Source organism: Nicotiana attenuata, unplaced genomic scaffold (genome assembly GCF_001879085.1).
Source record: "Nicotiana attenuata strain UT unplaced genomic scaffold, NIATTr2, whole genome shotgun sequence".
In the NCBI taxonomy this organism is placed as follows: Eukaryota; Viridiplantae; Streptophyta; class Magnoliopsida; order Solanales; family Solanaceae; genus Nicotiana; species Nicotiana attenuata.
The window spans coordinates 137,116-151,470 of record NW_017670508.1 but is presented as its reverse complement, the minus strand read 5'-3'; the positions used below and the strand labels follow the sequence as shown (position 1 = coordinate 151,470).

At 38.7% G+C, this 14,355-nt stretch overlaps 2 protein-coding genes and 1 long non-coding RNA gene across 6 annotated transcripts; 2 read left to right on the top strand and 1 right to left on the bottom strand.

Annotated features, from left to right (window-relative positions):
* Window positions 1-2,139: 2,139 nt before the first annotated feature.
* On the top strand, window positions 2,140-3,378 carry LOC109240364 (uncharacterized mitochondrial protein AtMg00810-like). The gene has a single exon (XM_019406994.1). It carries the CDS (start codon window positions 2,140-2,142, stop codon window positions 3,376-3,378), a length of 1,239 nt encoding a protein of 412 aa, XP_019262539.1.
* A 2,722-nt stretch (window positions 3,379-6,100) lies between these two features.
* LOC109240371 (isoflavone 2'-hydroxylase-like) lies at window positions 6,101-8,744 on the top strand. The gene is made up of 2 exons (XM_019407001.1): window positions 6,101-7,262; window positions 7,686-8,744. The coding sequence occupies exons 1-2, from the start codon at window positions 6,345-6,347 to the stop codon at window positions 8,307-8,309; spliced, it is 1,542 nt and encodes a 513-aa protein (XP_019262546.1). The 5' UTR covers window positions 6,101-6,344; the 3' UTR covers window positions 8,310-8,744.
* LOC109240372 lies at window positions 8,644-9,968 on the bottom strand. 4 transcript variants are annotated; one of them, XR_002070050.1, is made up of 3 exons: window positions 9,755-9,968; window positions 9,551-9,643; window positions 8,644-8,914 (listed from the first exon to the last, which is right to left on the bottom strand). It is a non-coding gene; the product is annotated as an uncharacterized LOC109240372 (long non-coding RNA). The 4 variants fall into 4 exon arrangements; XR_002070052.1 differs by having other exon boundaries at window positions 9,776-9,968; XR_002070049.1 differs by having other exon boundaries at window positions 9,551-9,968.
* Between the last annotated feature and the right edge of the window lie 4,387 nt (window positions 9,969-14,355).

The following is a 14,355-nucleotide window of genomic DNA, read 5'->3' as shown; positions in this document are numbered from 1 at the left end:
TGCTGCTTTTCATGCATGTGTAGTTTCAAACTTAGGTTCAAATCCTTGGATTCTAGATTCAGGTGCCACTAACCACATGACACCACACAAACACCTTTTAACCAATTTAACACCACTCACTACTCCTTTCTTAATAACTTTACCTAATGGATACAAAGTAAAGGTCATATCTACTGGGTCTATGGAACTCAGGCCAGACATGATCTTACATAATGTTCTGTTAGTTCCTTCTTTTCACTTCAATCTCATATCTATTCACAAACTTCTTGTTCAATTCAGATGCATTGCAATTCTTACCATTTCTGCCTGTATTTTACAGGGTCCTTCTCTGAGGAGGCCACTGGAAATTGGTAAAGCTGCAAATGGGTTGTATTTCCTGCATCCTAATATGACTTCATCTTCTATGTTTGTTTCTTTTCCTATCAATGTTTCTCATTCTGTCCAATGTAATAATTCTAGTGCTTCTTATAGTGTTAATCCTTCTCCTATAACTGTTCCTTTTACAAATTGTACTAACAACTCTTCTGATCTTAATAAAAATGATGTTATTTGGCATCAAAGATTGGGTCATGTTCCTTTTAATAGAATGAAATCCATTTCTTCTTTGTCTGATAAGATCTCACATAAACAATCATTCTCCTGTAACATTTGCCTAATGGCAAGACAACACAGATTGCCATTCTCTGAAAGCTCTATTCATTCTTCTACCCCTTTTCAACTTGTTCATGTTGACATTTGGGGCCCATACAATACTCAGACTTACAATGGATTTAGATATTTTTTAACTTTAGTGGATGATTTTTCCAGAGTCACTTGGACTCACCTATTGTCATGCAAAAGTAATGCCCTTTCTGTGCTCAAGGCTTTTCATGCAATGGTGAAAGTTCATTTCAACTCAAATGTCCAATCTTTTAGATCTGACAATGCCTATGAGTTAGGTACTAGTTCTGAAGCCCAACAATTCTTTTCTGCCAATGGCATTCTCCATCAGACTAGTATCCCTCATACCCCTCAACAAAATGGAGTGGTTGAAAGGAAACACAAACATCTGTTGGAAGTGTCTAGGGCCCTTTTGTTCCAATCTAAACTTCCCCTCAAGTATTGGGGTGATTGTGTTCTCACAGCCACTTATCTGATTAATCGATTACCTTCCACTGTCCTTCATAACATTTCTCCATTTGAAAAACTACATGACTATCCCCCTTCTTTTGATCATTTGAGATCTTTTGGATGCCTTTGCTATGCCACCACTCCTAAGCATGGCAGGGATAAATTCAAACCTAGAGCTATTTCTTGTGTGTTTTTGGGATACCCCTGTGGGAAAAAGGGTTATAAGCTCCTTAATCTTTCTAACCATTCTATTTTTTTCTCTAGAGATGTGCTCTTTCATGAACACATCTTTCCTACCACCTTCCCCCTTCCTCTCCTTTCCCTCCTCCTCCCACTGATTTTGTTGACTCTGATCCCACAGCACCTTGTGTCTCCTCTCCCCCTGTTTTTGCTAATTCTGATCTCTCCCCTGTTGCCCTTCCTTCCCCAGCACCTTATGTTTCTTCTCCCTTGGCACCTCCTCATACTTCCTCTACATCCTCTCCTGTTCTTCCTTCCAATTCTCCTCCTCCTCCTCTTCCTGCCATCAGGAAATCAGGCAGAGTTACCAACCTACCTTCATATCTCTTAGATTATGTTTGCTCTTCTATTCTCCCATCCTCTTCCCCACATGTTTCCTTGAATCACAAGGTTTCTACCTCTGAATTGCACATGCTGAGCCTCAGTATTACCAGCAGGCTGCCCCTCATCCTGCTTGGCAGAAGGCCATGCTACAGGAATTTCAAGCTCTTGAGGCTAACCATACATGGGATATTGTCCCCCTACCTTCTTATAAGAAGGCCATTCCCTGTAAGTGGGTATATAAGATTAAGCAAAGGTCTGATGGACCTATTGAAAGATATAAAGCCAGGCTTGCCATAAGGGGTGATACTCAAAAGGAGGGTATTAATTATAATGAGACATTCTCTCCAGTTGTCAAGCTCACCACAGTTAAATGTCTCCTTTCCTTGGCTGCAAGAGACATTGGACTGTTTTCAGCTTGATGTCAATAATGCTTTCCTTCATGGGGATCTCCATAAAGAGGTGTATATGAGAATCCCTCCTGGTCTTCAGATCTCTTCATCTTCTTCTTCCACTGCTTCTCCTTTAGTTTGCAAGCTCAGGAAATCTTTATATGGCCTCAAGCAGGCTTCCAGACAGTGGTTCTCTAAGCTGTCTGATGCCTTGCTATCCAGAGGCTATATTGCCAGCAAAAATGATTACTCCTTATTCACCAAATCTTCTGGTGCTTCTTTGGTCATCCTTGTGGTCTATGTGGATGATATCCTCCTTGCTGGTTCTGATATTGCTGAAATGACTGCCTTAAAACAGTTTCTAGATGATCAATTTAAAATCAAAGACCTTGGTTTGGTCCACTATTTTATGGGTCTTGAAGTTTCCTCTCACCCTGATGGTTATGTGCTGCATCAACACAAATATACTTCAGATTTATTGGAGGAGTTCAAATGTTCTCATCTTTCTCCTCTTTCCACCCCTTTGGATCCTTCTATTAAACTGACAGTTGACATGGGTGACCCTCTTCCAGACCCTAGTATTTACAGGAGACTAGTTGGCAAGTTGAATTTCTTACAGCATACTAGGCCTGATGTTGCCTACTCTGTTCAGCATTTGAGTCAATTTCTCCAGACTCCCAGGGTTCCTCATATGTTAGCTGCCTTACATGTGTTGAGATATCTAATGACTGCTCCTGCTCAGGGGGTACTTCTGTCCAATACACCTGATTTTGCCCTTGCTGCTTTTTCTGATTCTGACTGGGCAACTTGTGCTCACTCGAGGAGATCTGTCACTGGTTTTTTTATTACTCTTGGTGGTTGTCCTATCTCTTGGAAGAGTAAGAAACAACCTACTATTTCCCTTTCATCTGTTGAAGCAGAGTATAGGGCTTTGAGAAAGGTTGCCGCTGAAGTGTCTTGGCTTGTTAGACTTCTTGGTGATCTTGGGCTTTCTATTACTGCTCCTGTTCCTGTATTCTGTGACAGTCAGGCTGCTTTGCACGTTGCAAAGAATCCTGTTTTTCATGAGCGGATGAAGCATATCGAGGTGGATTGCCATTATGTTCGTGATTGTCTTTCTTCTGGTCTGATTTCTCTCCAATTTGTTCGCAGTTCTGCTCAGCTGGCTGACATTATGACCAAGGCATTGCATGGTCCTCTTCATCATTCTCTATTGGGCAAGCTAGGAGTGTTTTCACCCTCCAGCTTGAAGGGGGGTGTTAACGGAAGCCCAAATTCAGGCCCAACACCAACTCATACCCAGCAGCCCACTTAACTATACTATATCTTTCTCTTATTACAGTTTAGTCCATGTACAATTGATAATAGCTCATGTATATATATAGAAATAAGAATAGTCTAGAACATAAGAGAGCATTCTGTATTTTCCGGAAACATTGACTATGGAATAAAAGCTCTCTCTTTTCTCTTTCTAATTCTAGGGTTTATTTGCACAAATTCTTCTTTCATAGCTCGATTTTCTGCAATTACCAAAACAAGCCAGAAATCCTAAAGAAGTCAAGGGCTGAAACTGAAAACGTTGTCGGACAACAACGTTTGATGGATGAATCAGATGTATCTCAGCTACATTTGCTCAAACTAATCATCATGGAGACACTAAGGATGCACCCAGTAGTCCCATTGCTCCTGCCACATTAATCATCCAAAGATTGCACTAGTGAACGCGTGGGCGATACAAAATGACGAAAAGGTTTGGGGTGACCCAGAAGTATTTAGGCCAGAAAGATTTGAAGATATAGAAATGGGAAAAGACAATGAGAATCAGTACAAATGGTTGCCTTTTGGGTCAGGGAGAAGGGGAAGTCCTGGCGAAAACTTAGCCATGCATATGATCGCCTTGGCACTGGGATGACTGATTCAGTGCTTTGAATGGGAAAGGATTGATAAGGAAAAGGAAGACATGAGCGAATTGGGTGATTTCACTTCACCTAAAGCTCTACCCTTGGTAGCTAATTTTCGTCCTCGACCAACTATTGTGCCTCTTCTTTCTCAAATTTGATTCGCACTCTACTGCCTAATTCTCGGACTGGTCCTGAGAAATAAAACCAAAAATGAGTCCAAGAAGATTGGTCAAGGTGATTTTCATGTCTCTTGGGGTACAAGATACAACCTGTTGCAATGTCTTCACTAAAGCTCTGTGCTGCAAAGTTTTAAGATTTCTTCCTAAACTTAGTTTCCATTTCTTTCATTCAGATTAATAGAGGGTGATACGGTTATTTTTACATTTACTGATAATTACTTGTTGTAATCACAGCTAGTTTTTCTAACCAACTATTAATACGACGGTTCTTTGCCTTTGCTTCATATATGGAATGTTGTTAGTATCCTTTGGCCACAGACGGGCTAGGATTTCAACTTTATAGATTTTGGATTTTAGAACGACGACTTCAAGTGCTGATAACTGTGTTCTAAATTTAATATTTGTACATATTTAATGAATTTTTAAATACAAAAAATATTGTTTAAGCAAAAGCTAATAAGTTCGACCCAACCTGTAGGCGGGCTTCTAGCTCCAACCTTGCTTGGCCATACCTCTATGTTGTTAAATTCTTTGAAAGCAAGTAAGAGTTCAGCAATTGGCAGAAAGTCGTGGGTTGATATGTTATAGAACAGGATACAACAGGAGTCCGGTAAACAATGGCCACTTCTGGAAAGGAATGAGGATATAAAAAAACAAAAGGAAAAAGGGATTGGTTTCAGATCTTTATGGAGGAATGGCTAAAAATACCGAGAAGAGAACTCATTTCCACAAAGAGTAACGATTATTTTGTATAGTTGGAAAGGTTGTTAGTAAATTAATTGATTTTTTACTTCAAACGGACAGCTGTTGCACATTGAAGTTTGCGTGTAATTCTACTTTTAAAATAGGCCAAAAAAACATATGAAGCAAGAGATATAAACTTAAAGAGCAACACATGAAGTAAGAGATCGTTTTTGCATCACTTATTAGCTCCTTGTAATTCTCCTATTAATTTCGTAGACCACTTTGCCTTCCCTTTGTTCGACATTGATGAGTTATAATTTGGGGATTATAACCTTAATTAAAAAAGGGCAGGTGGGGGAGAAGAAATAAAAAAAGAAGCAGCAGGTTGACTTTCTTTTTAACTCTACTCTTATGCATGCATATGACAAATTTACACTTAATACTGTGATGGTCCCTACCATGTTATCTCAAGCTAAATCTATTTAGGAGTTGTTCAATCACGTATGACGCTTTACCTGAAATGAATTAGGTAAAGAAAGTAGAAAAAAGAGAAATAAAATAAATAATACAGGAAAAAGTCAAGTGCCTTTTGTTTATCATATAGACTAGATTTAGATTTCTGCAGTCTCATATTAAATGGATTACGTTCCTATCAACCAGTAACAATACACAAACAAACAATAAACGTTTAAAGAGGCAAAACGTAAGCTGTATCACATGCCATTACAACGTTGAAATCAAGATGCAGAAGCGTGTCGAGTAGCATGGCGTACCAGTCAATGAAGTGGATAAAAACAATAGGAAATTAAAAGTTCAAATTCTGATAGAGACAAACTCCTAAATCTATTTAGGAGTTACCTATGTTAATGGATATACTCCTTCTGGTCCACTTTAAGTATTTTCACATATATTAAGGAATTTAGCTTTTAGCATTAATTAATAATGAAATTGATCATATTAACCTTACTTTGCTCATTGGAAATATAACAAATTACTCTTAGGCTCTTTACTCCAAGGGCAACTTTGAAAAGAAGAAGTTAATCCCTTCTTGATATCTGCAAAAATCAAACATAGCAAGTACCTAGTAAAGTAATCAAGGTGCGCACAAGTTGTCCCTAGACATCCTATGTTGTCTACCCTGGACAAATGAACCAAAATTAGAGTACAGCCAGAAATTGCGTCTTGCCATTCGTCATCAATCATCCATTGCCTAAATGAATACAAAGGCCCTCTTTATGGGATGTTTACTTTCTTTGTAGTATTTAATTCCTTCTTGTTCGTTCACTATGATACCTTTCTTTAAAAAATCAATTTCTACAACTAACCTACATTATTAGGGATTAAACAAATAACTAGACTGCAGAGACTTCTTGTTTAATTTAGAAAACAAAACCAGGTTTTAATAATAGTATTCTTGTCTAAGCTGCACAGATCTTAATTCAAGCTAATAAAACTAGACAATTATCAGGCTTAATACTACAATATTCATCATCTTCATCATTTCTTTTTAATGATCCATGGACAGTCTTTATCTGTATTTCCCAGTTCTGTTCTTTGTTCTTTATATCATCACCCATCATTTTCTTCACAAGCTAAAAAACCTTCCTCCTAGCCCAACTCCAGCACTGCCTTTCATTGGCCACCTCTACTTATTGGGTAAACCTTTCCACAGAGCCTTATTCAAAGTCTCAAATCGTTATGGTCCAGTAGTCTTTCTTCAGTTTGGCTCTCGGCCTGTCCTCCTTGTTTCATCACCTTCAGCAGCAGAGGAATGTTTTACCAAAAATGATATCATCTTTGCTAATCGCCCTGATTTTCTCAGTGGCAAGTATTTCGGGTATAATTTTACCAGCCTCGCCTGGTCCTCCTATGGAGAGCACTGGAGAAATCTTCGAAGAATTTCCTCTCTTGAAGTTCTATCTTCCTATAGAATTCAGACACTCTCAAGCATCCGTTCTGATGAAATAAACTACCTGATTCGTAGACTCTTTCGAGTCTCCATAGAAAGTTCGGAAAATATTGTAGAGATGAAATCATCTCTTTTTAACTTCACCTTCAATGTGATATCAAGAATGATTGCAGGAAAAAGGTACTACGGAGAGAAAGTAGAGAACTCGAAAGAAGCTAAGCTATTCCAGGAGATATCAAAGGATACATTAACCACTGCTCCAAAGGCTAATATTTTGGATTTCTTGCCATTCATGAGGTGGTTTGGGTTGCATAGTGTTGAGGAAAAGATGATGGAAGTACAGGAGAAGAGGGATAACTTTATGAAAAAGGAAATAGAAGAGCATCGTCAGTTAAAGACTAGTGGTTCTTTTCCTTCCGCAGAGGTTGTGGCAGGGAAGAAGAAAACTATCATGGAGGTCTTGTTAGATTTACAGAAAACAGACCCCGGATACTACACAGATGAAACAATTAGAAACTTAATGTTGGTAAGACTATCAGAAATCTACATGATTTCTTTTTTGTATATGAAAATCCACTCAGATGATTATTTTCAGCATGCTTTTGTTGCATGTGAAAAAAGTCATCTTATCACTGGAATCTTTATTCTTGATGGCCATTCATTATTTTGCTGGTGTTATCTTGAGTTAATACTATGATTAAGTTTCAGATGGCACTTGACATAGATAGGTATACTGCTGATAAGTTTCTTAAAATATACACAGTATAGGCAGGTGATATTGACTAATTTAATTCTACTTATGCCTCACCTAGGATGTAGATCTTGAAATGAAAGCTATATTGGATCTTTCAAAGTCGTTGGCTCTTTAGAGTGTCTGTGCTCTGTCTATATCTACTGTTCCTTTAAATGTTGTGACTAAATTATACAATTTGTTTTCTTATGCATGCAGGTCCTACTCCAAGCTGGATCAGAAACTTCAGCTGTAACACTAGAATGGGCTTTTTCACACTTACTTGACAATCTAGAAATTTTAAAGAAGGCACAGGCTGAAATTGACAATCATGTTGGACAAGACCGCCTAATTGATGAATCCGATTTGGCTCAACTTCCTTACATCCGATGCATCATCAACGAGACACTGCGGATGCATCCAGCAGCCCCTTTACTTGTGCCTCACTTTTCATCAGAAGAGTGCAAGGTTGCAGGGTATCGAATTCCGCGTGGAACAGTTCTATTAGTGAATGCATGGGGCATACATCATGACCCTAAGGTATGGGAGGACCCAGAAAAGTTCAATCCTGAGAGATTTATAGGCTTTGAAGGTATCAAAGAGGGCTGCAAGTTTATCCCGTTTGGATCAGGAAGGAGGGGTTGCCCGGGTGAGAACCTAGCATTTCATGTCATTGGGTTGGCACTGGGCTCACTTCTTCAATGCTTTGAGTGGGAAAAGCCTAACAGGGGGTCCATCGACATGAGTGAAGGTACTGGATTCACACTTTCACCAAAGGTTCAGCCTCTATTGGCAAAATGTTCTCCACGACCAAACATGGTCAAACTTCTTGCCGAAATCTGATCCTAACTAAGATACTTATAATGTACACCATCACTTCAGCATGAATAACTAAGCATTTCTAAGATCCAACTTTGTTGTTCTATCATTGAATTGGCGAGGAAACTTAATGACAAGTGCGAAAAACAGAGAGGAAGAATGGCAACTAACAAAGAAAAGTACCTGCATAATTTATGCATTCAACTAATCCCTTGGCCTGTAGGAATTTGAATTCATTCTCCAGCGTCCCACCCTCTCATGGTAAGCTTGTCATGAATTAGGTCAAATGGCTAGTGGTTTCGTACTGTCATAGAAAATGCTCCTTTTAGGGTTCAGGTGTTAGCCACAATCGTATTCATTCAGTAATTATATCCCTTCATTCTGTGGGACCTCGTTTCTTAATGTTGTTACTATGTCAAGTGTGTCAAAGAGTGCTTTTTAAAAAAATTCGACTTGCTAGCTTGAATTCTCAGTTTTGCTATTGTTATATACAAGAAATACTTTCGTGACACCTTACAAACTTCTTACTGGGACAGAACTACAAAAGGCATTTGCGAGTGTTCAGATGCACGTGTTTTGTCCATATTCCTGCACAGTCAAAGAAAAAAGTTGTCCCCAATATCCTGCCCCTGACCAAAAAAAGTAAAAAGAGCAAATGATATTTTGAAGCAAGAATATAGCTCAGCATAAGGAATGCGCCATATGGCATAAGTTCCACGAGGGAAACGGTAATACTACAAAGTGTTCAGTTGTTAAGTGTTAACAGAGCATATTGATTCCTAGACCTTGAATTATCAACCCAGCTTTCATCAAACAGATAGTAAGCATATATCCACAGCACTCACCATTATTACCAGACTATCGAAAGACTCTCTAATATCAGGTACCCATTACCAGACTATGTTGCTCGGACTCTCTGAAAATGTTGCCGGGTGCGTGTCGGATATTTTTGGAGGATCCAGACACGGGTACGACATCATTTTGGAAAGTCCGCACAACATAGTTATCAGAAGAGAATCTGTTATTGAAACATTGACTCATCAATTAGTTTAAGAGGAGCATAAATTAGCAATGCATCATGGAGCACAATTACCTTTTTTTTTTTTTTTTTTTTTTGCTTCACTGGTTAATAGGCGAGCAGGATAGGTTTAAGTATACCAAAAGTAGTAGAAAGCAATTCAGATTTGAACTCGTGAAACAATAATTTGAACTGTAACTTCTAAGAACTATACCCTCCGCTTAGAGATGATTGGCCGAAAATTTACCTTAGAAAAACTTCAAGTAACTATTGTGAGGGAAAGAATTAATCCGCCAGCTTAATTTCAGCAATATTGGTCTTGTTTTACACGATCACAGTTCTGATGAAAGACATATCTATATTTTAATCTACGAGTGCCACAAATTCATTGAGTTTAACTGTTCAAAATCCGAAAATGAACATGTATAAATGCAAGTGAAATTGAACTGACTTTGATCAGAAAGTGATGGACCTTGTTCATATTCCAATCGTTGGATTTGGCGATTGAGCAAAACAAAGAGATATTCGATGCCGACGGCCGGTTTGGCCAATGAGGTATCCGCCCTCCGGCTTCTATTTGTGTTTCTGAGTCATTGTCTACCTATTCGATTTTCCTTTATTCTCTTCCGTTTCCTATTGTTGTTTCCAAAATCCAAACCGAGAGATTTAATTCGGACATTTGCACAAATGGCCTTTTTAGGCAATTCTTTAGATAATGTTCAGCTCAGTAGGGTATATTTTGGGGAAACTACCAGCTATGTCCATTTATAAGTATCTCATTACAAAAATTGATCAATTCATAAAATATTACTAATAGCCAATTAGCTATTTGTAGCAAAAAAATGTCAAATTTTTGCTTTCTTTTGAGTGGGTGTTATTAGAATATATTGGGTACATCTTAAGGAGCTTGAATCTCAGTTTTGGGATGATTTGGTGAAGTTTTGAGGTGGTTTGAATTGAAAAATTCGAAGTAAAAACTGAACATGAAAAAAAATGATATATGTGTATCATTTGTGTATCGCATATGTATCATATTTGTATCAATTGTGTATCACATGTATATCCATGTATACCTGTGTGTGAGATACATGCGTGATACATGTGTCGCAGAAGAATTTTTTTAACTCGATTTAATTACGAATTTTGATATAAACTCCGTCCAAATCACCTCCAATCTTCTTTTAACTTATCTATATGTTTTCAATGAATTTCAACTATACCCATTGAAAAAGTTCATTTTTTGCTTAGATTTTTGGAATATTGTATTTTATTTTTGTATTTGATCACCTTATTTGCTACCTCATCCATGAAATTTCCTTTCCGTCTTGCATCTAATGTTGCTAATCACGCTTAAAAATATGGAAGGTGATTTTTGCATGTGATTCTTTGAGAGAAAGAACCTTATTTATTTAGTTTTCAATTTTTATATGTGCTTGGCTAGTTTTGGTAAGTTTATGACTAATGATTAGAGATTGGTAAGTTGAGATTTATTTGGGACATTTGCGTAAGTTTCCTAAATTTTGTCGATAAGAAAAATATAATATTTTAATTTATTTAGCTAAGAAAAAATTGAATTTAATGAGTATCTTGAAAAGACCATACGATGCAAATAATCCGTCTATTAGATGGTTTACTTTGGATTGACACAACCAAATATTCTCGTTCATCCAACCCTTTAAACTTTTAAAGTTTGAACAGGATGGAAGGATCAAACAGTAATGGATCAACATTGACGGTCGAACTGCACAAATAGCCGTATTTAGAGAGTTTTTAAAGTTTAGCCATTTAAAATCAACTTCATACGGGTTTGAAGTTGAAATCTCGGATTTGAAATTTCTGCATAAGTCTTAACTTGACCTTTAATTTTTTAAATTTCATATCTTTAGGTATGAAGTTACGCTTTGACGTAGTCCAACTTTTAAAAACGAAGCTCCGAATAAGAAGAAAAAGCAATAGGAGTACTTTAATATGAAGTTTGTCAAAATTAACTACATTTTAAATAACTTTAAAAGGGTTGTCCGGTACACTAAGCTCCCGTATACGTGGGATTTGGGGAAGGATCGGACCACAAGTGTTTATTATACGCAGCCTTAGCTTGCATTTCTGTAAGAGGCCGTTAAACTTTAAACAATTTAAAAAACGAAATATGCTCTTTAATAGAAGTGCTACAATACTACCTTTAGGTTCATTTATACAACATTGACATTTTTGCATTGAGCAGCCAACGAAGCCGGCATGAAATCATAACAAGAACGTGATCTCATACAAGATTATATTGGATAGGATTTAATTTTCACAATGGACAAGGAAAAAAGGTTGCCGATCTAATATCTATGAAGGAGAATAACAAAGGGTAGCCGGCCATATTGTAGTGCTATAACAAGCGGTGTACAAAACTTTGACTGATCTAATGGTGTTGCTTTAAGATGCCGCCATTTCATGGACCAAAAAAGATCCATCTTTACTCATTAAATCTTGGAAGAATAGGTGTGTGGGTTGAGAAGAATGTTCCTCATGCTAAAAATGGAATGACAATGTTAGACAAAGGCCCAAATTTTTTACTATTTGGAGGCTATAAATTGTTAATGAAGGCAAACCAATTTCTTTTGTCTTTATTCGCAAGTTGCAAGCTTATGGTATGTTAGTGAAGGCTGAGAATTAGCTTTACTCTATGCTCTTTTTGCGTGGCATGCACTAAAGTACGATTGGAAAAAGAATCAATCAAAGTACTCCAAATGCCAGATGGAGCAGAGGCGAATTCAAGATTTAAATTTTATGGGTTTAATTTTTAAGATTTTTAATATTAAACCCATTATATTTTTAAAGGTATGAGTTCATATCTACTATTTTTGCAATTTTAGTATATGTTTACATATAGATTTATACTCCGCATTTAAAGGTATAGATTCAATTAAACCCGTCTCTAAAATTCTACATCTACCCCTTAGACGGAGTATTACATTAGTATTTTTTGTTGAATAACCATTACAATTTCGATAAGGTTGAGACCTAGAAAAACTTCAGAATTTATTTTTCTGATGAATGATAAATGTGTTGGTGTATAGGGTCAAATTTGACCCTCAGCATCTCTACGCCAGTGGGCACGCCCAGTGAGTGTACGTCGACTAACGTAGCGGGTACGACTCGGACGTGGGGACAAAAGCGACATCATTTAGGACTCAGTGTCTTCACTAGGGAGACGTTACCTGTCTTTGTAACTTTTTTATTCTTTCGAGGAAGGTCTCTTATTATATAAAGGAGACCTTCACATTGTAAAGAGGAGGATTCTAATCTAATACAACTCTCTCATTTTCAGGCTTTCTCTCTCTATCTCTACCTCAAACGAACATATCTTATTAAGTTCATATTATCACTTTGCAATACTAGATCTACAACAAGAATATCATCTTTGCATCTCTAGGTTTATTATATTTGGTTACGATTTACCCTTTTCTTACTTTTGATTGTTTTCTAGCTTACAAAGTATATTGTTAACTTTTGAGCCAAACAATTTGGCGCCATCTATTGGGATTTCGAGAATCAAAATCATAGTATCCACCTAGAGAACAACCAACTATTCTCTAAACCACACAAACACAAAAGATGGCTGAGAATAACCCAAGATCAAAAGCTATATTGGGTGTCACTACCAATCTCCTTGGCCCTCTCAACGAGGCCAGTGACGATGGCATCCTGAATGCAACCCCTAGTATCACATCGGGTGCGGAGATCTCACCTTCCCCATCCGAAGATCTGACGATCTTGCACGAAAAGGGAGCTTCCACTTCTGCGGCTACGGAAGCACCCTCAGCGGTCAAGAAGCTACTGGAAAGATGGCTAACAAGCACTCTGAGTGGCTTGGTTGAGAGGTCACCACAAAGTAACATCAAGTGTACACCAACGGTAGATACCACTGCTGCCGTGGGCGAACTGGAAGTTGCACTAGCAAATAACGAACCCATCGAGACACAGACCAACGATAGCACGCTAACGGCCATCCTAAAGAAGATGGAAGAAATGGAAAATGAAAACAAGGCGCTCCGCGATCAGATGAAGGAACATCAGGAGAGGGTCGACAAGATCCCCGGTGCCCCCAAGTTGCTACCAAAACGCGACGTGGGAAGGTTCGTTGAACAACCATACACTAAAGAAGCCGCCCCTCACTCCACCCCAAAAACCTTCAAGATGCCACCCTACTTAAGGGTATATGACGGAACCACTGATCCCGAGGATCATCTGATCCACTACGTCACCGCTGTGAAGGGCAACGACCTATCAAAGGAACAGGTACCGTCGGTACTACTGAAGAAGTTTGGCGAGACGTTGATAGGAGGGGCCTTAACATGGTACTCTCAGCTACCAGCTAAGGCAATATCAACGTTCGAGGAAATGGCGGATAAGTTCGTCACAGCCCATGCAGGCGCGAAGAAAGCGGAGGCCAGGGTCAACAACATCTTCGCCATCAGACAAACTACAGGAGAGGGACTCAGGGATTTCCTAGCAAGGTTTAACATGGTAAGGATGAGTCTACCAAACGTATCGGAAGGTATGGCAGTCGCCGCTTTCCAGAACGGGCTAAGCAGGGATGGTTCAAGGGCAACCAAGAAGTTGCTGAGCCGCCTCATGAAATATCCCCCTACCACATGGGAGAAAATCCACAACGCCTATTGCGCTGAGGTACGAGCGGACGAGGATGATCTTAATGGGCCGACCCAATGGCTAACAACGATACATTCAGAAACGAGGAGAGATCGACGGAACGAAGGACGATGAGAACAACTCCCTCGCGCCAACAGAGATCGACATCAGCCATACACCAGATCCTCCCATCCGCCACCAAGGCATACAGACGCGCTACAGCGACATGTCGCCCCACTCCGAAACGAAAGAGGTACGCCTCCTTTATTATCCGCCCATAACTTTTATGTGTCTCCTTCAGAAATAGTGTACACACTGGAGAAGCTGGGCACCAAAGTGCAGTGGCCGCAAAAGATGAAATCGACCCCGCCACAAGGAAATCAAACGTCCTATGTGAGTTCCATCAGGAACGGG

Bases quoted from the DNA above. Each gene is read 5' to 3' on its own strand.
- LOC109240364 (XM_019406994.1), top strand. From the start codon at position 2,140: ATGAGAATCCCTCCTGGTCTTCAGATCTCTTCATCTTCTTCTTCCACT.
- LOC109240371 (XM_019407001.1), top strand. From the start codon at position 6,345: ATGGACAGTCTTTATCTGTATTTCCCAGTTCTGTTCTTTGTTCTTTAT. The intron at 7,263-7,685 runs GTAAGACTATCA...TTATGCATGCAG, and splicing joins CAATTAGAAACTTAATGTTG to GTCCTACTCCAAGCTGGATC.